The sequence below is a fragment of the Mauremys reevesii genome, linkage group 2 (genome assembly GCF_016161935.1).
Source record: "Mauremys reevesii isolate NIE-2019 linkage group 2, ASM1616193v1, whole genome shotgun sequence".
Taxonomy (NCBI): Eukaryota; Metazoa; Chordata; order Testudines; family Geoemydidae; genus Mauremys; species Mauremys reevesii.
The window spans coordinates 84475812-84499530 of NC_052624.1; the positions used below are offsets into that span (position 1 = coordinate 84475812).

Below are 23719 nucleotides of genomic sequence, written 5' to 3' on the forward strand. Positions count from 1 at the left end.
TAAGCAGCTTTTGTACTCTTGATCCCTAAGAAAGAAATCCTTCTACTAATAGTGTTAGAATTAGAGCAGGTTAAATAACATTCGCAGAATAGGCTACTGGAGGATTTCCAAATATTTTCCAATAAATAATTTCTCTCACACACACACACACACACACACACCCCTACCTATTCACACAAATCTATAGTTGGATACAATATATTTGAATAAATTTGTTCAAAGTTCATTACAATTTTTTTTTTTATTACATTAAAGGATTTTTTCCCCCTTATTTGCCCAGGTCTACTTTAGAAAAAAATCTGATTTGATTCTTGGAGATAAAGCTGTTTGCATCATATAGCCCATGCATCTTCCAGCAGAAAAGGTGAAGTAAGGAGTTTTCAATTCTGGTTACATATAATTTGTTACATAACAAGCAGAATTAGAAACAGCAATGAAGTTATAATGTAAACAAAAGGAATTGACAGATGGTATAAAAAATGGCACTGCATATTTAATAGTAGCAGGATTTTAATGCATTCTAGGCACTGATCAAAATAATTAAGTGGTAAAATTAAATAATGACTTACCTTGCAGAGGGAATTCCCCTCTTATTAAGGTCAGCTCTTACTTTCTCTCCTACATGTCTATAAATCTCCACAATTGCCAATAATGCAGCATCTCTCACCTGTGAATGCATATTGAATTAAGATTTTTTTTTAAATTGTAGAAGATTATATTTGACATAACACAATGAATAACCAATCTTCCAGTGCCCCTATGACAACCCAACATGCAGGTTTACCTCACAAATAGTTGGAAGCATGAGGATGGAAGAGGTGGGTAACAAAAAGTTATTTCAAGGACCTTTCTAGCCATTCCCCATTCAATTAGCCTACCACACCTGGGATGCAGTCTGGGGTTAATTAGTAGAACCAACTGAATATGAAGAAGTTGATTCTCCTATAAAGAGCAGCAGGAAGCAGCAAAGAAGGGGGAATGCTTAGAAAGCTGTAGAAAGACTACAAAAAGAGTGAGAAAGGCTCCTGAGAGAAGCTCTTGAGACCAGGGAAGTTGCTTCAGGTATTTGGGGGGCTGTTGTGGCTGGAAGTAGCCTGCTAAGGAAAGAAGGACCCTGAGAACCCGGGGAGTTTGAGGCTGTGGCCAGCTTAAAGCTGGGAGAAGGCTTTTGTGTTCAGTTTTGAACACTAAGTTAATAAACCATACCCTAAGCAGGATTGTTTCACTGGACTCTCAAAAGCCAAGAACCCCCTTGAAAGGGAGAAGGGAAAGCAGGAGACTGAGGCAGGCCTACCTGCTGAATGACCTCTAGCCAAGAGGGGGCACTGGGGAGGCGGCCATCTCAGTGACACTACAAACTGAAACACGGAGGGGATGACACAGATATCAAACCAGGGGTGGGGGTAGGGTGTTAATTTCTTCAGAGTCCTACTACACTAGATCAACAATCCCAAACATTATTCCATATATTCTGATCAAATACTGCTGGTTCCTCTGGTTCCAGCTGCTTCTAATCCAGTTGTGCTTTTCACTGTAAAAAGAACCCAACTGCCTGAAAAAGCAGCCAGAAACAAGCAAGAGCACTACTACAAAGAATCACAGATAGGGAAAGAATAAGGGGACCAGTCAGTAGAGAAATATATGCAGAGGAGTGGGGGAAGAGAAAGAAGGAAGAGAGTATCTCCAAAAACTACATCATACCTATCATATTAAAGACAGCTAAAACAAAATTCCTTAATATTACTATTCCATGTAAAGTATTAATGTACTTGGTTCAGGAAAGCTATTGATCTGTGAACAGAAACGCAGGTGGTCAACAACATATTCACTTTATTAAGATATGTCCCATACCATGACTTGTTTAAAAAAAAAAAAAGAAAAAGAATGAAAAGAAAAAAAAGTGAGTCACAAAATGCCAGAGCTTCTTTCAGACTTGAAAACAATTCCCTATGCTAATCAGGGAGACAGGGATCTAGCCTAATTGAAAGCAGAAGCATATAACTTAGATGGAAGACCTGTTATCTAGTCCATATCCCAACAAAACCTTCCCCCTCCCCCACTGTATTTTCTAGTGCTCTGCCAAGTCCAATTTTAAACAAACCACACGTGGGGCTCCAACCACTTCCATCTGAAGGCTATTCGACAGTGCAAATGTCATCATTGAATAATTTTCTCCTCATTTTCATTTTAGCAATCTCTTTGCTTAATTTCATCTCATTACTAGCTATAGTTAAGGCTATGTTTATGTCATGGAGGTTGTGGAATCTGTGACTTCAGAGATCTCAGCAACAATCTCTGCTTCGGCCCCAGGGGCTGAAGGATTCTGGAGGTGGCAGCCAGCTGGGCCCTGGCAAGGTTCCAGCGACAAGCGACAGCAATGACAGGCAACAGGGGGCCCCCTATAAGGTTCCAGCAGCAGGCAGCATACTCCTGAGGGGACCCCTCCTCAGGGTTCCAGCGATGAGCTACAGCCTCGCACAGGGAGGGGGACGCAGGGCCGCCCAGATGATTCCGGGGGCCCGGGGTCTTCGCGGCGGGGGGCCCTTCCGTTCCGGGACCCGCCGACCAAGTGCCCCGAAGACCCGCGGTGGGGCCCCCCCCGCCGCCGAATTACCGCCGAAACCAGACCCGCCGCCGAAGTGCAGCCCGGTCTTCGGGGCACTTCGGCGGCGGGTCCCGGAAGGGACGGGCCCCCCGCCACCGAATTACCACCGAAGACCGAGCTGAACTCGGCAGCGGGTCCCGCTCTGTCTTCGGCGGTAATTCGCCAGCGGGGGGTCCTTCCACTCCGGAGCGGAAGGACCCCCCGCCGGCAAAGACCGGGAGCAGAAGAAGCTCCTGCGCCCGGGCCCCGCAAGAGTTTTCCGGGCCCCCCGGAGCGAGTGAGGGACCCCGCTCCAGGGCCCCCGAAAAACTCTCGTGGGGGCCCCTGTGGGGCTCGGGGCCTGGGGCAAATTGCCCCTCTTGCCCCCCCCTCTGGGCGGCCCTGGGGGGACGCCTCGGGAGAGCAGCTAGGGGTGTCCCATTTTCTCTTTGGGAAATATGGTCACCCTGCAGTTCCCAGCCGCTGTGGGTGGAGGGGGGCCTCCCTGCAACTTCCAGCTGGGGAAAACATGGAGCCTCAGCAACAAAAGTCACAGACAGGTCTCAGCTTCTGTGAATTTTTGTTTATTACCCGTGACATGTCCATGACTAACTAAAAATAACCATGACAAAATCTTAGCCTTACCTATAATCCTTGTACTTCCCTAAATATCTCGCCTCACCTGTCTGCATCCTGCAAGATGTGTTCATTTTGTACTTGCTATGTTTCCTTAGTCAATTAGTCAAGCTATACAAATTTCATTTTAATCTTCTGTCTGAGGTTAATCCTTCCTGTCATTCGACTATTTTTGTTGCTTTTCTCTGAATATGTTCTAAAAAAAATGACTATCAGACAGTGATTTGATTTAAGCTGCTGGAGACAGGAAACAAATGAGATGAGAGAGCCAACAGGCCCCACTCAGGCAGACACACCATAACTGTTTCCCCACAACACTGTGTCCATCTGGCAACACATAAGGCTCGGGGAGAAAAAGCCAACAGGTAAGGCTTGAATAGGTGGAATTAAAAGACAGCATAAAAAAGATTTATAAAGGTTTTTTTTTTTTAAGGACATAACATCAATTTACAATTTTTTAAATATCAAAATGCACACTGTACGAGTAATATATAGCAATAAAACCCTTACCTGACTATTGGAGTCTCCAGACAAGATACATAAGTGTGGTACCAACTTGCTGAGGATTAATGGTTGTGCACCATAACTAAAAATAAAATAAAATCAATCAAGAGAAAAACACTTTTTCCACACCAAAACAGAAGTTTTATTTTGTAGCTTAGCATCGCTAAAGTAAACATTTTCATGGATTCCCCAGCTCTTGGCACACTGGTTACACACGAGTGAGTGAGTGTGTGTACACACGTGCGCGCCAAAAGAACATTCTTTCAGCTAACTCCAGAAAGCCTGGACTAGTCAATTTAGTAAGAGCATTTTTTAAATGCATCAAGCATCTTAAAATATTAAATTCAGATGGAAAAGTCATTCAGAAATAAGCAGGATAGAGTACTAATTTTAATATTTTATGTCTCCATAAAAACAAGATGCTTACATATTTAAGGTTGCAACGAGACACAAACACACTCCTTCTCGGGATCGGTAGTTCTTGTGTTTAAAACCAACAGCAAGACGGTCCCAAATACACTATTAAAACAAAAACAATTGCTTTGAATTACTCCTAGCACAATGCAATTCTGTTCACCTTCTATAATGAAATCAAAACTTCAGAATATTCTTATCATATCAACAGTTTCTGTTGAAGTTTTGTTTTGTAAAATGGAGGAATGTTTTGAACAAAAATGAGGGGGGAGGTTTAAAACAGGCTTTACAACATGGAACACTAACCAACTCCGCCCACCTCTCCCCATCATTGGATTATTTACATTAAGCAACAGAAAATCTCACACCAGAAACATTTCTAAAACAGTTTATCTTTATTCACTCCCAATATTTCATTCTCCTAATTCTATATATTTTGAAATATTTTTCCTTTTGTAATTCAACTGCAAAACCTAAGCAAAACTTTAAAATTTACTATTATGACTTAAGCAAAGGTTTTTCTTTATTCATTTTGTCCAATAGTTTACTTATTTCCCTATCAAAATCTCCTCCCATTCCCAGTTTTTAGTCTCTTCCAGTACTCATTCTTCTACTCCTGCATTAAATTTCTTCTGCACTTCTTCATTTTATATTTTAATTTTTTCCCCATTCATTTATCCTGGTTCTATTTGCTCTCCAATTCCATTGGTTTCTGCTTCTGCTTTTCAGTATGCTTCTGTGTTGATCTCTTGCCATTTCTTTTACTATGAATTTCTTACACTAAACAATCCCTCATTTGCTTTCCTGCATGTCATTTTTCAGTGTCTTGTGTCTGTTTTTATTCATTCCCTTCTCGTTTTATCTTTTTTAATTCTCTATTTCCCAGTACTTCTGGAGCTCTGTATCACATAGTTAATGCTGCAACTTGGAGCTTACAAAACTCTGGAATTCCAGTGATATTTAAAAGCAAGTACATGGACTCAAACTGCAAGCCCCTTCAGCTGCAATGCTGCCATCATTGAGCAGGCATCTGAGAATAATGTAACCTAGCAACAGCTGCACACTGCCTGAGGAATAGCATATTTTTCAGTGTATGCAGCATTCTATAATTTAGCCTCTTCAAGTACCGCAATTCTGATGTAGCATAGTTACACCAAACAGTACACTATAGCATACCTATGTAAACTATTAAAATTGTATTCTTACTGAAAAAGACTGAAAGCAACAATGCTAATCAAAAAGAGGTAGGGTAAGAAGTACTAAACACTAGATAACATCCTTGTTCATAATTATGTAGCACATTTTAGAATAGCTTTAAAAAGGTTATAGTAATCAAAAATTTTAAATCAATTTTTGCTTGAAAAATCTTACATTTACAATGTATAAATTGTAAAGAGAACAAACTAGAGAAGACAAGCAGTATTGCTTGCAAAAACAGTACAGATGAACAATAAAGCATAGGCTGGCAAGAAAGAAAACATGCAACTCCAATTAGCCCATCTTCTGAGGTAAAACAGAGAAAATAAGGAACTCATCTTGCCAGACAGAGAGACAAGAAATAGGCAGAGAAGTAACTGCAAGAGATTGTAGGGTAGTAAAACAAACATCTTCAAACAGAAATTTAGGATTACTTAAACTACCCCACCACCACCACCCATCCCTCCAAAAAGAGACAATCACATGGGTCTCTGAGAAATCTGCTCTAGCAATAGTTAGCATCTGCTTCGCATATTTGGCTTGCCACATCCATGCATTTACTTGCTGTATTTTTATAATTATGCTACTATATCTTTCTCATGTTTTGTTCTCTATTTTATTGCCTTTGGGTTTTTTGTATTTTATTTACTTTTCAGAAATAAGCATCCTCAACATCTCAGTATAAGAGAAGGGAGTTTACCAGCAAGCAATTCAACTGTTCCCTAGGAACAGGCTATTACAGAAGCGATGAAATGCTCAGTAAGAAACCCATGCAACTACATCCTTTTTGGTTGAGGACAGGGGACGGAAGGAGTTCAGGAGAGATAACTATGTATTTTTAGGATTGCTTAAATCACACTACAATACTTTTTGTCACACAAACAATTTTTCAAAAGTTTTTTCTAGCTGTGGATGAGGTTTACAGATCCAAGCTCCCTGCACATTCATCCCCACATCTCTGAACAAACATACACAGGTTTTAGCGGTTTAAAGTACCTTGCTCTGGTTTACAAAACTAAGAGTCTCCCTATTAATTTCCATATCTAAACTTACAAAGAGGGCTTCCTTGCGAGGGAATTAGTAATAGTTGAGTAACAATAGCATTACTATTCATCACAGAATCATAGACTATCAGGGTTGGAAGGGACCTCAGGAGGTCATCTAGTCCAACCCCCTGCTCAAAGCAGGACCAATCCCCAGACAGATTTGTACCCCAGTTCCCTAAATGCCTCCCTCAAGGATTGAGCTCACAACCCTGGGTTTAGCAGGCCAATGCTCAAACCACTGAGCTATCCCTCCCTGTTCCAAGACGCCTCAATAATACTGCTTAAGCAATAGATCCAATTAGGCAATCTTCCATTTTTCAGACTTACATTAATAGGAGTCTTACAGAACCACCTAGAAGACCCAACCATAAACAGAGTCCCGTTGTGCTAGGCACTGCACAAACACATAATAAGAGACAGTCTAAGGCTACGTATACACTACACTTTCGTCTGTAGCCCTTTTGTCGCTCAGGGGTGTGAAAAAAAACCACACACACATCCCAACCAACAAAAGTTTGACTGATGAAAACCACGTGTGTAGACAGTGCTCAGTCAGTGGGTGATGCTCTCCCACCAACAAAACTACCACCCCTTGTTGGGGGTGGTTTTATTTTGTCAACAGAGAGAGACAGCGCTCTCCTGCCGACAAAGAGCGGCTACACTGTGTACCTTACAATGACATGGCTGTAGTGGCATAGCCGTGCCACTGTAAGGTGCACATTGTAGACATAGCTTAAGTAAACAAGACAGACAAAAGATGGAAAGTATTTTTAACCCATTTTATACGTGGGGAACTGAAGCTCAGGGAGATTAACTGCTTTGCCCAAGGTCAGGCAGGAATTATGCGACAGATCCAGTAACCCAGATTTTCTGAGCTGTGATCCAGTGTCAACCACAAGACTATCCTTATGTGGATGTGGATGTATTATTCACCATAGCTTTTTAATTAATTTCATTTTGGGAAAGTTGAGGGACAAGCTTATTTCCACTGTATTAATTAAAATTCAAGCCCATCTGGAAGTTTCAACCATGTTTAACTTAAATACTTCTGCCATCTTGATATGAAAAGATCCGCTTTTGATTTATATATAATACATATATAATGTAAAAACAGTATGCTTAGTGTCAGAGTTATATCTTCAGCTAAAGCAAAACAGTCCAATATAGTTTACACATTAAAACAATGATCCAACTAAAACTTGCGCGCACACTTAACAACTGACTTCATTGGAATGACTTGTTTTTCAAGTTAAGATCACATGTCAATGTTTGTAAAATCAGAGCCTAACTCTGAATTTCCAGAAGTGGTCATACCATTGGTGGTGCTACCTGGTCCATTAATTTCAATATAAGAGTCTGGGCTTGCTCTCGAACTTGGTCTTTGGCATCTCCCATTCGATCAATCAATGCTAGAAGAACTACAGGACCAAAAAAAAAAAAAGAATTAAAATATGTATTAATCAATTTAAGACCAACATTTATTAGAAACGTTTCTTAAAGCAGAATTAAGATTTCTCTACTTCAAAAATCAAGACATGACTGAACACAAGTCCAAAATATTTTAAAGAAAGATTTTTAAAAAATAATTATTTAAATGAGTTGCTAATCGGTTTTATCTCACGCGTGTTTAAGAACAATGTGTTGGACTTGAATTAAGAAGCAGAATGCTATCAAAATGACTAAGCCACAGGTATTTCCCTTCTTGCCAACCATATATATTACTTCAGTTTGATCTTCAAAAAGAATGTCAGACAAAGGCTTCTCAGCCTATATTACTTCTGTAAGGATAAGGCCTTTGTCTGCAGTCATATTGTAAAGCCTAGAGCCTAAGGCCTTTGCCTGCAGCCAGATTAAAAGAGCAGCCAAGCAGCAGCCATTAGCTGAGAAGCAGGAAGTCTCATCCTCACATTCTATCTAAATTACATTAAAACAATGTAATATCAGGCTGTGAAGGAGACCCCATCCTAATAGCACCCACTATCACCAGATAAAGAAACAGATCTTAAGATGGTTTAAATAAAAATTAGTTTGATAGCATCCTGTCTGTCAAGAAATCACATCAATGGTTGTGAAATCCTCATTTCTTTATTGTTTTGTCATTAGGGTCCTCACTTCCCTATTGTTTATTTGTATGGTCTCTGCCTGGTTCTTTAATTGTTTCTGTCTGTTACATAATTAATTTTGCTAGGCATAAATTAATTAAGGTGGTGGGGTAGGATTGGTTAGAGAATTTTGTTACACTATGCTAGGATTGGTTAGTAAAATTTTAGTATAATGATTGGTTAAAATGTAGCTAAAAAGGACTCAAATTTCACTATATAAACTGGAGGTCCAAAAGGAAGTTCTTTGGGAACCAACTCCAGGATACAGCCCCAAAGATCAGAGCTGCCAGACTTCATCATTCTGCCATCAATACTGTGCAGAAACTGGAGTCCCCCAGATGGACCTGATCCTGACTGGCCATCAAGAAAAGTTCATCTGTCTTATTGGGAGTGGTGAGCACTGTATGTGTAGCGTGTGCCATTAATGTGTGACTGTTAATAAATAGAGGTTATGTATTAGGTCCTGCACACCTGCAGAAGCAGTATACACCTGGAGCCCTATGTATTGGGAAAAGGTGTGGGTACTTAAATTGACCAAGTTAGTTGCACCCTTGGCCCTACGAATTGGGTAAGGGCAGGTGCTTTTCGCCTGGAGCCCTACGAATTGGGAAAAGGTTGGGGCGTCTAAATTAACGGGGTTACGCCTGGAGCCCTATGGACTGGGAAAAGGTGGGGTGCCCTAATGTGTGCAGGTAACACTTCAGAAATAAAACATTTTACCCCAGCTCAAAAAGCTAGCCTGGAAATTGTTTTTAGATGAAGTTTTCTTCTAATTATGCATGCCCTTTTTTAGTAATTCCCTCAACTTTATATTTCCAGGCATAACAATTATTGAAATCTATACAGAATCACAAAACGTATTATTAAATTAAGGTTGTATCTTCCACAAGAATCCGGGTACAAGAAGGCACAATATTAAGCATAAGCACCCTTAATACTATTTAATAAAAATAATATGACTATCTTCAAGTGCTGAATTCAAAAAGCGGTAATGGAAATCAATATCAGACCTGTAAAAACTTTGATTAGCTGTGTTCCCAAATTGCAACTTAAATTTGATTAAAAGGCAGCATCACAATAGGGTTTTAAGGTTATGCAGCAACCTCCTGGATGAACTGCTAGACCAAAACTATGCAAGTTGTTTTGTTTTTTTTTGTTTTTTTTAAAACAGGGAGAGGCTCTAGACGTGGCTTTATTGCTCTACCATGATGAAAATGCCAAATTCATAACCTGTGTTCCATAGCAGACTCCTTCTTTCCTATCCAATGGTCTCAGACAACCTCTTCAAAGTCAAAGGAGCTAACATATAGCTGCTGGCAGAGCCTTCTTTCTCTCAAGAGTCTATTGATCAGTTATGGTAGTATGATTGAGACACTTGCTGTCTCTCAATTAAGCAGTTACCAAGTCATCTAGTGCTTTTTAGTTCATATCCAACTCCTGGAACTCCACCTGGAAGTCAGCAGGTACCCATAGTAGAGTTTAGATCACAGTGAGTTACACTGCTACTTCTGTGACAACTTCAGTTTCTGAGCTAAAGAAAAGATAAGGCCAAAAGAGACCATTATGATCTAGCCTTACCTTCTGCATAATTCAGGCCACAGAACTGCACCCAGTATTTCTGCACCAAGCTCATAATCTTGTTTGATATAGACCAGGGGTCGGCAACTTATGGCACCCGTGCCAAAGACGGCACGCGAGCCAATTTTTAATGGCACACTGGAGCCTGCTGGGACTCCAGCATGCCATTAAAAATCCTGCCCAGCCCAGCCCGCTCTCCTCTGCCCTCTGCTCCCCCCGCAGGGGCAGGGAGCAGAAGCATAGCCATGCGCATGGGTAGGGCAAACGGACCCACTCTCCCGGCACGGCAAGCCGCGGGGTCAGTGCTCCCGGGCTGGCACGCCAGGCCGAGCACAGCAAGCTGCCGGCCCCTCCCCCACCTCCTCCCCTCCCATGGAGCCCTGCTGCCGCGCGCAGCGCTCTGGGGGTTGGGGGCTGCGCGCTCCCGCGGGGCAGCGTTGGGCTCTGCGGGGAGGCAGACATGCTCCCCGCTCAACTGGAGGGGTGGGGCTATGTGCTCCCACGGAGCAGCGTATCTAGCTCTGTGTGGAGCCTCATGTTAAGGGCCCAGGGCTGGGGAGGTTGGATAGGGGTGGGGGCAGTAAGGAGACAGGGTGCTGGGGGGGTTGTATTGGGGGGTGGGATCCCAGGAGGGGGTGGCTAGGGGTGGGGTCTCTGGAGAGAGCAGTCAGGAGCGGGGTTGGATGGAGCATGGGAGTCCCAGGGTTTGTGGGGGGGGCAGGGGCTGTTGGGGGGGGTCCTCTGGAGGGAGTGGTCAGGGGAGAAGAAGCTGGGGAGGTTGTATGAGATGGGAGTTCTGGGGGTCCTGTCAGGAGGTAGGGGTGTAGAGAGGGGTTGGGGCAGGCAGGGAGTGGGGGGGGGGGTTGGATGGGTCGGGAGTTCTGGGGGTCCTATCAGGGGGCGGGGAGTGGTTGGATGGGGCATGGGAATCCCAGGGGTCTGGCTGGGGACGGGGGTGTGGATAAGGATCGGGGCAGTCTGGGGACAGGTAGGGGGCAGGGTCCAGTCTGGGGACAAGGAACAGGGAGGCTTAGATAGGGGGTGGGGTCTTGGGGGGCAGGAGTCCCAGGAGGGGGTAGTCAGGGCACAAGGAGCAGCGGGGTTGAGAGTTCTTAGGGGGGCAGTCACCCAGCCCTCTGCCCTGACCCCACACACACACACACCCCACGCCCTCTGCCCTGCACAACCCCCAGGCCCCTGCCCTGAGCCCTGTACCTCCCTCATACACACCCAGCCCTCTGCTTCACTCCTTCATCCCTCCCCCCCCCCCACAACCCTAGCCCTGACTCTGGCACTCCCACCCATACCCATTCCCTCTGCCCCGACACCTAGACCCCCCCACATACCCAGCCCCCAGCCCTGACTCCAGCCCTCTGGGTCCTGGCTGCCGGCCCCGCACAGCCCGCTGCTGGTCTGGGGTTCTGGCTGACGGACCCTTGCCAGCCGGGGTCCCGGCCGCAGGCCTCGCTCAGCCTGCTGCCGGCCTAGGTGAACAAAACCCCAGACCAGCAGCGGGCTGAGCGGGCCAACAGCATAAGATCAACATTTTAATTTCATTTTAAATGAAGCTTCTTAAACATTTTGAAAACCTTGTTTATTTTACAATACAACACTAGTTTAGTTATATTATATATAGACTTATAGAAAGACACCTTCTAAAAAACATTAAAATGTATTACCGGCACGTGAAACCTTAAATTAGAGTGAATAAATGAAGACTCGGCACACCGCTTCTGAAAGGTTGCCGACCCCTGATCTAGAGTGTATCTTTTAGCAAGACATCCAGCTTAATTTAAAGACTGAAATGATGCAGAATTCACTGCATCCTTAAGTAACTCATTCCAATGGCTAAACAGCTTTTTATCCAAATTTCCTTAGTTTCTGATACAAAACATTTTATATTGCTATTTAAATAATAAAGCACCTACATATCTGTTGTCTTCCATTTATCTTTGTTATCTTTATCTATGTGAAGCTCCACATTTCGCCAATCAGTGCCATGCCAACCCATATATTGAAAATAAACTGTATTCAAACACCTGTTTTTTTAATAAAACTGTAGTTTTACTGCAATTTCGAAATGATATTTTTAAATTGTGTGACAGAAAACTGATTAGTGACTCAAATCTATGATTTCCCACTTTTTAAAAAAAGGTAAATATTCAGAAAGTAATACCTCTCAAATTGAAAGCAACATCTAAACAATATACATTACAAGGAGCTAGAATTTTGTATCTTATATTCAGGTAACCCTTTCTGAGGAAAGCAAACAATGTAACATACACTATACAAACACAGAGGAGCACAGCAGGAACTTAACAAAACTCAGTCTCTACTTTCATTCCCGTTCCTCCTGAGACCAGGGAGCACCAAATGTTCACTGCATAGAAAAAAAGGCTTTTCTAGTGCTCCTGTTTTCCCAAGTTTTCTAAAAATGTAACATGCAAACACACAATAGTGATCACTTCACACATACATTCATTAAGGTGAAACACTGAGTTATAGACCCTGTAAAACATAAGTCTGACACAATCTTAACTATAGTCTCCCTACTGCAAGACCAGAACACTCAAACCTTAAAAGTTTCTCTTTTGGCTCTTCTCTCTAATGTAGTTAACTCTAGCCTTTTTAAACGTCCATTGTATGTAAACCCATTTTTTGTTGCCCTTCTCTGGATATTTTCATTCTATGCTTTATCTTGATATGCAATGACCAAGGCTTAAAATAAAAACAAACAAACAAACAAACTACTCACTGAAAGCAACTCGTAATCTTTCCCAACTGAGTGCTATCAACATCTATAAACTCTGTGTTGCAAATCTCCCTCTTGAAAGACGATGGTGTAGGTGCCAAAGCAGTTCAGTGACCATGTGTCACATTGCAGAATTGCAAGTGGCTAAAAAGTCAAATAATTTAGCAACAGTCCTTGCCACAAACAGGGCAGGTGCAGGGCCAGAGGATGAAGCCAGCGCACTACTAGTGCTTGAGGCCTGCTTCACTTTCTTCTTCACTCTTTGTTTTCCTCTCTCTCAACCAACTCTCTTCAGCCTCTGACTCCCTGGCGTAGCACAGCCTCCCAGTGTGGCCTGTTGCTAGCTGCATCTTCCCAGCTTGAGATGTAACTGTTGAACGTTTCAAGTCCCTCTGGCAAACGTCCTTGAACCTGAACCTAGGTCAGCCCAGTGGCATTAGAGCACCTGCAAGTTCTCCATACAGGAGATCCTTTGGAATGTGTCCATAGTCCACCCAGTGCAGATGACTACGCTAATGGAGTAAAGAGTAATCTAAAGAGCTAATGACTTGACAGGTTTTTTTTCCCCCCAACTATTTTGATTTCAGGAACTTGGGTTTCCCACTTCACAGTTAAAACATGGTGAAGACAGTAGATGTAGGCGGTGTTTAGCCTTCTCTCATGACTGCTCTAGGAAACCCAAGTCTTGCAATCATACAGCAGCGTGCTCAAAACGCACATCTGGTAAACCCCTATCTTCTGGTGTTCGGCGTTAGTTTTTTTGGTTATCCCACAATTCTTGGTCAGTTGGCCAAATGGTGATAGTTGCTTTTCCAATGCAAGAATTAAACTCTCCATCTAGAGATAAGTTAACCAAAACACTTAAACCTAAATAGAAGAACTTGTACACAACTTCTAGCATGATGTTAGCAACTGAAACTTCTGATGCAGTCAACACATCTTGTACCAGAATCACTCTCTTCTTAAAACTAATGGCTAAAGGCTACGAGTCAGTCCCGGAGGTCACAGATTCTATGATTTTACGTGACCTCTGTGACTTAAGCCTGAGCCCCGGTGAGGGTAGTGGGGCTGAAGAACATAAGAAAGGCCGTATCGGGTCAGACCAAAGGCCCATCTAGCCCAGTATCTGTCTACCGACAGCGGCCAATGCCAGGTGCCCCAGAGGGAGCGAACCTAACAGGCAATGATCAAGTGATCACTCTCCTGCCATCCATCTCCATCCTCTGACAAACAGAGGCGAGGGGCACCATTCCTTACCCATCCTGGCTAATAGCCATTTATGGACTTAACCACCATGAATTTATCCAGTTCCCTTTTAAACACTGTTATAGTCCTAGCCTTCACAACCTCCTCAGGTAAGGAGTTCCACAAGTTGACTGTGCGCTGAGTGAAGAAGAACTTCCTTTTATTTGTTTTAAACCTGCTGGCTTCTGTGATTTGTTATTTATTGCTCATGTTCTGTCCATGATTTTTACTAAAAATACCCATGACAAAAATCTTAGCCTTACCAATAGCTATTCCAAATACAGCACAAGCTAGCACAAAACTATTGCAAAGTTTCTGAAGCTCCTGTTTGCTATGTTCGATGAGCACTCTATCATCCACAAAATATTCTCTTATAGCAGGTGTTTTACTTTGAGTTTTGCTCTTAGACATGCAATGTAGAGTTTTCCATCTCATTTTGTACACCTCACTACTAAATTAGAAAGCACAGCAAAGCAGCAGAGAGAAAACTATACGGATCAGCACTGGTTCCAAAACACATCCCATTTGACACCACTTTGGATTTTAAAGCAGTCAGATTGATCACCATCATACTAGACTGCAGCCTTCATGCCAGAATGAGGAGGATTAGGGCGCAACCAATTCTCTATAGCAACTGAAAAAGGCCACTGCTCCAGACCAGGTCAAAAGCCTTTAAGATATATGAAGGCCACGTAAAGAGGTTTTCTTTGTTCTTGATGCTTTTCTTGCAGTTGCCTTAGTGTGAAGGCCACATCTAGAGTAGATCTACTGACATGTAGGCCACACTGACTCTCTGGAGATATGCATTTGGCAAGAACTTGCCTCTTTTGCAAATGACCCATGAGAATGCCTTGCCAGTAACACTAATGAGAGAACTTCCTCTGTAGTTGTTGCAATTACTTCAACTACCTTTGTTTTTAGACAACATTATGATGTTGGCATTCTTCATGTTCCATGGTACCGCTCCTTCTCTCCAGCAGGCAAGCAAGACATTGTGCACATAGTGCTGCTTCAGAAACAGTGGTTTCCTGTAAATAAAGTTTGTGATACTGTTCTATCAAGAGTTCCATCTCCTTGCTCCTGTCAATGATGAGGTCTGCATTAAGAGATTCCAATGAGGCAGTCTTCTTGATTCCATCATATATACTACTTATACCTCCATTCTCAAAGAACATTTGTATCTTCTCGCACAGACCATGCCAGTCTGAGTGAGAACATTGCCTTTGCTGTTTGTTGCAATGTGCTCTTGGCCATTCTGAAGTTAGCGCGTCTCAGGAGAGGGGTTCATGTTGTGGTGGAGATATGCTGCGAGCTTTGCTTTAATAACTGGAAGCATTTCTCCAGAGTATGCGCAAACCAGACTTTATCTGCAGTACAGTCCTTTCCAAAAGCTAAGGTTGCAGATACATATATTTTTTTTAATTCAGTGTTCCATGCTGCATCAGGATTCAGGGAAATATAATCAATTACATAGTTTCCTTGAAAAGTAAAGTAAATGGGAGACATGACCTTCGGTCTTCTGTGTATTAATGTTAACGCAAGGGCAACAGCTTTGTCTGGTACAATGGAGTTTCCTTAATGAAAATTTTATTTACAGAATACAAGCGCACTGTCTGTCACAGTCTGCACTATGAAAACTGCAAGCATGGAGAACATCCAGGTGTTTTTGGTGGGTGGCAATTAAATCCAATTGGTGCTAGTGTCCAGATGTGGAATATCTCAGCAAGACCTTCCAGTAGTGACTACCTTGGAAATAGGTGTTGGTAATAAACAGTCCTCAAAGGCTAAAGAGCTCCAGTAGTCTTTGCGCACTGTTGTTCAGTTTTGCCCCCTCTATGGTGGCCAAGACATAGCAGCCACATCTCGTGATCTGAGCCTTCTCTAGCGTTGAAGTCTCCCAGTAGATAGTGTCATTCACCTGTGGTAGCTTGCTGATGATACTGTTAAGTTGCTGATAAAACAAATCCTTTAATTCAGAGGTGGATGAAAGTGTTGGAGCACATGTGCTAATGATGTTGTCTCTTTTTAAAAAGGACTCCCTAGCCTTTTTGTACATGTCAAGAAAACTTTTCAAACAAACACAAATTGAAGTTAAATCTCTGCAGTCATGTCTTCCTATTTCTACAGAGACTGTGCCAAGGCTATTGCTGCTGCTACTAGCCATGGTGGGTGAGGCAATATCTTTTATTAGACCAACAGCTGCTGGGGAAATAAACAAGCTTTCCAGCTTACACAGTTCTTCTTCAGGTTTTCCTTCAGCCCAGACCTGAAGGAGAGCTCTGTGCAAGCTCAAGTTTATCTCTCTGACCAACCGAAGCCGGTCGAATAAAAGGTACCCGCCTTGTCTCTCTAACATCCTGGGACCAAGAGGGTTACAACAATGCTGCATACAACAGTGGTAGATGACTGTTACTACTAGAAAGAGGGGAGATTGCCAGCTGCCTCTTCAGTTTGAGCAGCTACTGCACTTTTGAGTACGATGCTTAGGAAGAGGAGAGGCTCACAGAGGGCTCTGCATTGCAAAGATCCCACTACCCCACTGCTGGGGTGGCTGATGGCAGAGGCCAATACACCTAACCTTTGCTTGGGAGACTGATCATGGCAAGGCCACCCCAGTACAAGAGACCTCCAACGTAGCAGGGAGCTTCTCACAGATCTTCAGCCTGCCAGGACATCACTGCTCCTTAGCCTACTGCTCTTCTTTTGGAAGATAGGGCCTGGGACAGGAGGACTGAAATCTCAGCTTCATGACACCTCAGTAGAGGGTAGTATGTGCATAAGGCCTCCTTCCATTGCAGCAGCAGACACTGTGGGGTAAGCAAAAATTCATTTTTGAGGAGGGCACTGCCTAGCATTATTTGGGGGGGAAGGGAGGATTAATGTATTTAGTAATGGATGTGGGGCCTTTGGGAAGACACAGGGTTAGCCAGCATAAGAGGAAGGTCTTCAACAATAAAGTTGATGAGGATGTATCTTACCAGCACGAGACCAGGAAAAAGGGGGGCACAGCACAGGGCACAAGTAAATGTCAACTTTTTGACTAGACACAGGGCTTTTCTACACTGCCCACCAATACAGCGGGCAGTGATTGAACCAGCGGGGGTCGATTTAGTGCATCTAGACACTATAAATCGACTGAGCGCTCTCCTGTCAACTCCGGTACTCCACCAGAACAAGAAGCGCAAGCGGAGTCGATGGGAAAGTGTCAGCTGTCAACTTACTGTAGTAAGTAGGTTTAAGTACGTCGACTTCAGCTGAAGTTGCATATCTTAGATCAGGGGTCGGCAACCTTTCAGAAGTGGTGTGCCAAGTCTTCATTTATTCACTAAGGTTTCACATGCCAGTAATACATTTCAACGTTTTTAGAAGGTCTCTTTCTATAAGTCTATATTATATAACTAAACTATTGTACGTAAAGTAAACAAGGTTTTCAAAATGTTTAAGAAGCGTCATTTAAAATTAAATTAAAATACTGATCTTTCGCCACCAGCCTGCTCAGCTCGCTGCCAGCCTGGGGTTCTGTTCACCAAGGCCGGCAGCGGGGTGAGCAGGGCCTGCCACCGGGACCCCAGGCGGGAGGGGGTTCAGGGCAGAAGGCTGGGGTGGGGGCGATTCAGGGATCAGGGCAGAGGGCTGGGGTGTGGGGGGGTGTAAGGCAGAAGGCTGGGTGTGGGGGGGTGTAGGGCAGAAGGCTGGGTGTGGGGGAGATCAATGGTCAGGGCAGAGGGCTGGGTGTGTGTTGGGGTGGAGGGTGCAGGGCAGAAGGCTGGAGGATGTGGGGGGTGTAGGGCAGAAGGCTGGGTGTGTTGGAGGGTGTAGGGGCTGCAGGGCAGAAGGCTGGAGGGTGTAGGGGCTGCAGGGCAGAAGGCTGGAGGGTGTAGGGGCTGCAGGGCAGAAGGCTGGAGGGTGTGTGTGGGGGTGCAGGGCAGAGGGCTGGGGTGCTCGGCCCGTAGGGGTGCTCCCAGCCCCCTGCCCTGAGCGGCTCATGGCAGGGGGCTGGAAGGGATATGCCCTGTTCCACCCCCTTCCCCAAGGCCCCATCCCTACCTCTCTCTGTCTCCTATACGGAGCTGTGTGAACGCTGCCGTGCTTCCCCCTCCCCCTCACTAGGGCCATCAGCTGATTGGCACAGGGACGGCGAGGGGGCGGGAAGGAAAGCACCACATGGGGGGAAGAAGCGGGGGAGGGGGAAGCTTGGCTGCCGCAGAACCAAGCTTCTGCCTCCTGCCCCTGCAGGGGAGAGCGGTGGGCAGTGGGGCTGGGGGCCAGGACCGCGGCAGGCAGCTGTGTGCCGCTCAAAATTGGCTTGCATGCCGTAGGTTGCCGACCCCCGTCTTAGATCAACCCTGTGCAGTAGTGCAGACAAGCCCTTAAACTATTGCAGAAATATATATTTCAAGCAATGGTGGTGGCTGGAATCAAAAAAAATCTAGAGAGATTCAGTAACTTTACTCAGACTTTAAGGTCAGAAGGGACCATTATGATCATCTAGTCTGACCTCCTGCACAATGCAGGCCACAGAATCTCACCCACCCACTTCAATAACAAACCCCTAATCTATGTCTGAGTTATTGAAGTCCTCAAATTGTGGTTTGAAGACCTCAAGCTGCAGAGAATCCTCCAGCAAGTGACCCATGCCCCATGCTGCAGAGGAAGGTGAAAAACCTCCAGGGCCTCTGCCAATCTGCCCTGGAGGAAAATTCCTTCCCGACCCCAAATATGGCGATCAGTTAAACCCTGAGCATGTGGGCAAGACTCACCAGCCAGCACCCAGGAAAGAATTCTCTATAGTAACTCAGATCCCATCCCATTTAACATCCCATCACAGACCACTGGGCATACTTACCTGCTGATAATCAAAGATTAATTGCCAAATTAATTGCCAAAATTAGGCTATCCCATCATACCATCCCCTCCATAAACTTATCAAGCTTAGTCTTAAAGCCAGATGTGTCTTTTGCCCCCACCACTCCCCTTGGAAGGCTGTTCCAGAACTTCACTCCTCTAATGGTTAGAAACCTTCATCTAATTTCAAGTCTAAACTTCCTAGTTTCCAGTTTATATCCATTTGTTCTTGTGTCCACATTGGTATTAAGCTTAAATAATTCTTCTCCCTCCCTAATATTTATCCCTCTAATATATTTATAAAGAGCAGCCTTCTTTTGGTTAGGCTAAACAAGCCAAGCTCTTTTCATAAGACAGGTTTTCCATTCCTCGGATCATCCTAATAGCCCGTCTCTGTGCCTGTTCCAGTTTGAATTCATCCTTCTTAAACATGGGAGACCAGAACTGCACACAGTATTCCAGATGAGGTCTCACCAGTGCCTTGTATAATGGTACTAACACCTCCTTATCTTTGCTGGAAATACCTCGCCTGATGCCTCCTAAAACTGCATTCGCTTTTTTAACAGCCATATCACATTGGCAGCTCATAGTCATCCTGTGATCAACCAATACTCCGAGGTCCTTCTCCTCCTCCGTTACTTCCAGCTGATGTGTCCCCAGTTTATAACTAAAATTCTTGTTATTAATCCCTAAATGCATGACCTTGCACTTTTCACTATTAAATTTCATCCTATTACTCCAGTTTACAAGGTCATCCAGATCCTCCTGTAGGATATCCCGGTCCTTCTCTGTGTTAGCAATACCTCCCAGCTTTGTGTGATCCGCAAACTTTATTAGCACATTCCCGCTTTTTGTGCCAAGGACAGTAATAATATTGGTCTCAAAACTGATCCCTGAGGAACTCCACTAGTAACCTCCTTCCAGCCTGACAGTTCACCTTTCAGTACAACCCCTTGTAATCTCCCCTTTAACCAATTCCTTATCCACCTTTCAATTTTCATATTGATCCCCATCTTTTCCAATTTAACTAATAATTCCCCATGTGGAACCGTATCAAATGCCTATGCCTTACTGAAATCGAGTTAAATTAGATCCACTGCGTTTCCTTTGTCTAAAAAATCTGTTACCTTCTCAAAGAAGGAGATCAGGTTGGTTTGGCACGATCTACCTTTTGTAAAACCATGTTGTATTTTGTCCCAATTACCATTGACCTCAATGTCCTTAACTACTATCTCCTTCAAAATTTTTTCCAAGACCTTACATACTTTATTTGATGTCAAGCCCCATCCAATGCCCTAGCGCAACCAGGCACAGCATCCAGTGAGCCTGGTGCCTGGCCCAGTGAGTGGGGTTGTGGGCAGCACAGTCATGCCGGAGAAGCTGCCGGCTTGGGGCACTGGCTCCTGGCAGTGGTAGCCTGATAGGCTGCTGCTTTTGCCACTGTGATTCCCAGTAGAGCCCTGCTGCACCACACATATAAATTTGCATCTATCTGTGCAGGGCTCTACCTATCCTCCATGAACTTACCTAATTTTTTTTTTTATTTTATTACAGTTTTGGCCTTCATAACATCTCTGGCAACAAGTTCCACAGGTTGACTGTACATTGTGTGAAATACTTACTTGTGTGTGTTTTAAACCTGCTGCCTATTAATTTCATTGAGTGAGCCCTAGTGTTATGTGAAGGAGTAAATATCATTTCCTTATTCACTTTCTCTGCACCAGTCAAGAATTTATAGGCCTCTATCATATCATTGTTCTTCTATGCTGCACTGTTCACAGCCAAAGATCAAATAAGAGTCCCAATATCTGTGAAGTGCTGAGATTCTTCAGTACAATGATTGTGGTTAGAGGAAGGGGTAGGAATTAATTTGAGGGATGAGGTTAACTGTCTTGCCTCCTTTTGGAAAAAAAAAAAAAAAGGAGGTAACTGGTGAATGAGGACTTGTACAGAGTTTCAAAGCACTATTTTTGTGGCATTTCTCCATACATTTATTCTTTTATTTTTCATCCTCTTATGTACCACTCCTTTAAAAATACTTCAATCATTTTTGCAAGCCATGGAATGTGGTAGAAAAAATAGAAATGCATGTTTACGTAATCTCTGGCTTTTGTTTTAATCACATCTTCATGAAGTAGGTGTTAAATTACACCAGAGACCTACACTGTTTCAAAGACAGACACTTCTTAAAAAAATGCTGCTTAATTTGCTTAATTTCTCCAGAACGTACCTCTCTGTTCTTACAAATTACCAGGTATCCTTAAACTTCTACAATAATCTCTTTGGTTGTGAAAACAGTTCAATTACCTTCAATTAAGGTATTTAAAAAAATAATTTCAGCATTTCAGTTCTCTCAGAACTCCCAGAAATATCAACATTGATGATAGCTGCAAAGAATGTGTAATATGGTTAATCTGAAAAGAAAGGGTCATCACCTTGTAAAACGCACTCACTACAATGCAACACTGTTGCCTAGGAAATCGGATTAGTTACATTTTACCCTATGGTATACCTCCATACAAAGATTACTAATGAGCAATTCAGGTCATATTAAAATGCCTGTGTTGTAACTACTGTACTTACTGACCTTGGCTAAACCTAATTTATGGGATATAGGCAGCTCATAAAGCTATATAGGTAACCATGCTTTTGTTTTGCTTTCACTCCTTAACAAAACCCTTGTTTATTCTTAAGTGAGCAAATGCCTTAAGTGACAGTTATTCCTCTTGCCCCACCTTTAAAGAGCTACATTCCAATGTAACTGCACATGCCCATGTTCTGACATGTTATGCTTAGGTAATGTGTTAGCTCAGTTATTACTGGGAGTGTAAGTATCATGCATAGGAACATTCCAATCTTTCAAAAAGACAAGACATGAAGTGAGAAAACGCGGGATTTGGGAACATGAGACAACCCTTCAATTTCTTATTTCATTAAAGAAAATAATATATACCAAAAGAGCAGACAAATTTCCAGTTGGGGTAACGTGGATTTAAAAAATACCCAACACCATTATATAAAAGAGTTGTAGCAATTTAATCTCAGAATAATGGGACAGAATGGTGCTTAATAAATATAGTAAGTGATCATCCTTGAATACATTCAAACTGTGACACTTTTTCAAGTAAGAATATCAAACCACAAAGACTACTTCCTGGAGTATATAAATGAAGAAAAAGGAGAGGGGGAAGTTAATGGTTTGCATCAGCATTTTCAATTTTCAAAGTAATATTTAAGAGCTGATTGGAAAAGCGCTCTCCATTTCTAATCTGGATGTATGATGAGATCCAGCAAAATCAGATTGAAAGAGGCATATTAGAGAATATACACATTTGCTAAAAAAAAGATTCAGCCATCTTGTCTTCTATTTGGAGATCTTATGCTCCCATCTCTTCCCTTAATATTCTCCTGTCTAGTAATAGGAGCCCTCCCTCACCCTCCATACCACACTACTAGTCTGAAGTGTAAATCTGCAATACACAACTGGCCACCAGCCCACATCATTAACTATGACCATAATAGGCAGTGCCATATCTGTTAAAATGTTACAGCTTTAGTTTGCAAAGAATCATAATTTTGATTCTTTCCCACTGCTTGACCATGGGAGCTTTGGGTTCAGCACAAAGTTTATAGGAAGATTTATAGTCCTACACCCTCTCAAGTAAGCAGTACTGCTATTCATAGAGCCAAGATATGGATTGGAAATATTTTCTTCTAGAACCCAGACTGTTTAAACACAGTATGCTCACACCCAAGAGAGCGTTATTTGACTAGTTCAGGCTTAGTTATGCACAAGTGTGCAAGAAGCTTTTAACACTGAATATACAGTGCAACAACATAGCAGTGTTTTACAGAGAGATGGCTGAAAAGAGAAACTACTAGGGTAATGTAATCCATATCTCTTTCCTTCTACATTAACAACCACAGAAGTGATTTTGCGCATTGATGGACTGGAGAAAAACTGGCTCTTAGTTAAACTTATTTCTCATCAACCTGGCATATAAACAGTGAATACACATAAAAAGCAGAAGTTCCATCCTCCCCTGGCATTCCCATGGTTCCCCCAGAGCAGATCTCACAAGGCAATTTAAGGCTTGGTCTACACATAAAGTAGAAGCAGTTTAACTGAAGCTGCAATTTTAAGTGGAATTAAACTGGTGAAAGTTGAGTTTAGACAAGCACTCAAGCTCAACTTGGATAAAATGCATCACAGATGGGCTGGGGCAACTTGCTGGTTTATCAGCATCTACTTATTCAGTTTGCATGGAGCAGATATGCAGCGTTCACAGCTCAGGGTAGAATGGCATTGTTTTTATTTCAACACCAACATGGTAAAATATTTAAATTGTAAGCTCTTCTGAGCAAAGACTTGACTTACGTATCTGTTCGACTGCGTACGCCAAAAGTACTATCTATATATAAAAATCACATTAAAGCCCAGGTTTAATCCTGAGATGATGGAAAGCAAGACCAATAAATGACGATTTATTGCAGAACTCCAGAACACACTCTACACATAAGACAAATATATCTGACATCTTTCAGGACAGGCTGAAAGACTTAGTAGTTTCTTACATTAAGCATGTTTCTTAAATATTAAGTATAGTGTGTGTTGTCTTATTGTATGATGGAAGGTGTTCGTGCTCTAGGATTTAGAAAGCTGCCTTATTTTTAATCACGTTTTCAATTATATTTAATTATATTTTAAAGCTCCCAGACGCCTGTACTTATAGGCATATACAAATTAATATTTATACTATTTACTGCTCTGCATTGTCAAAATCGACAACGAGCTCAAAGTCTTAGTGTGACACTT

General features: G+C 42.9%; 1 protein-coding gene across 27 annotated transcripts in view; it reads right to left on the reverse strand.

The window, feature by feature from the left end:
- CLASP2 (cytoplasmic linker associated protein 2) overlaps nt 1–23719 on the reverse strand; it is a 280902-nt gene that overhangs the window by 242064 nt on the left and 15119 nt on the right. For all 27 annotated transcript variants that reach the window (XM_039523734.1, XM_039523715.1, XM_039523712.1 and 24 more), the window contains exons 3-6: nt 7696–7799; nt 4152–4243; nt 3731–3806; nt 570–667 (exon numbers count right to left, since the gene is read on the reverse strand). In XM_039523734.1, coding sequence (XP_039379668.1) covers nt 570–667; nt 3731–3806; nt 4152–4243; nt 7696–7799 — 370 coding nt within the window. The remainder of the gene's footprint in view (nt 1–569; nt 668–3730; nt 3807–4151; nt 4244–7695; nt 7800–23719) is intronic.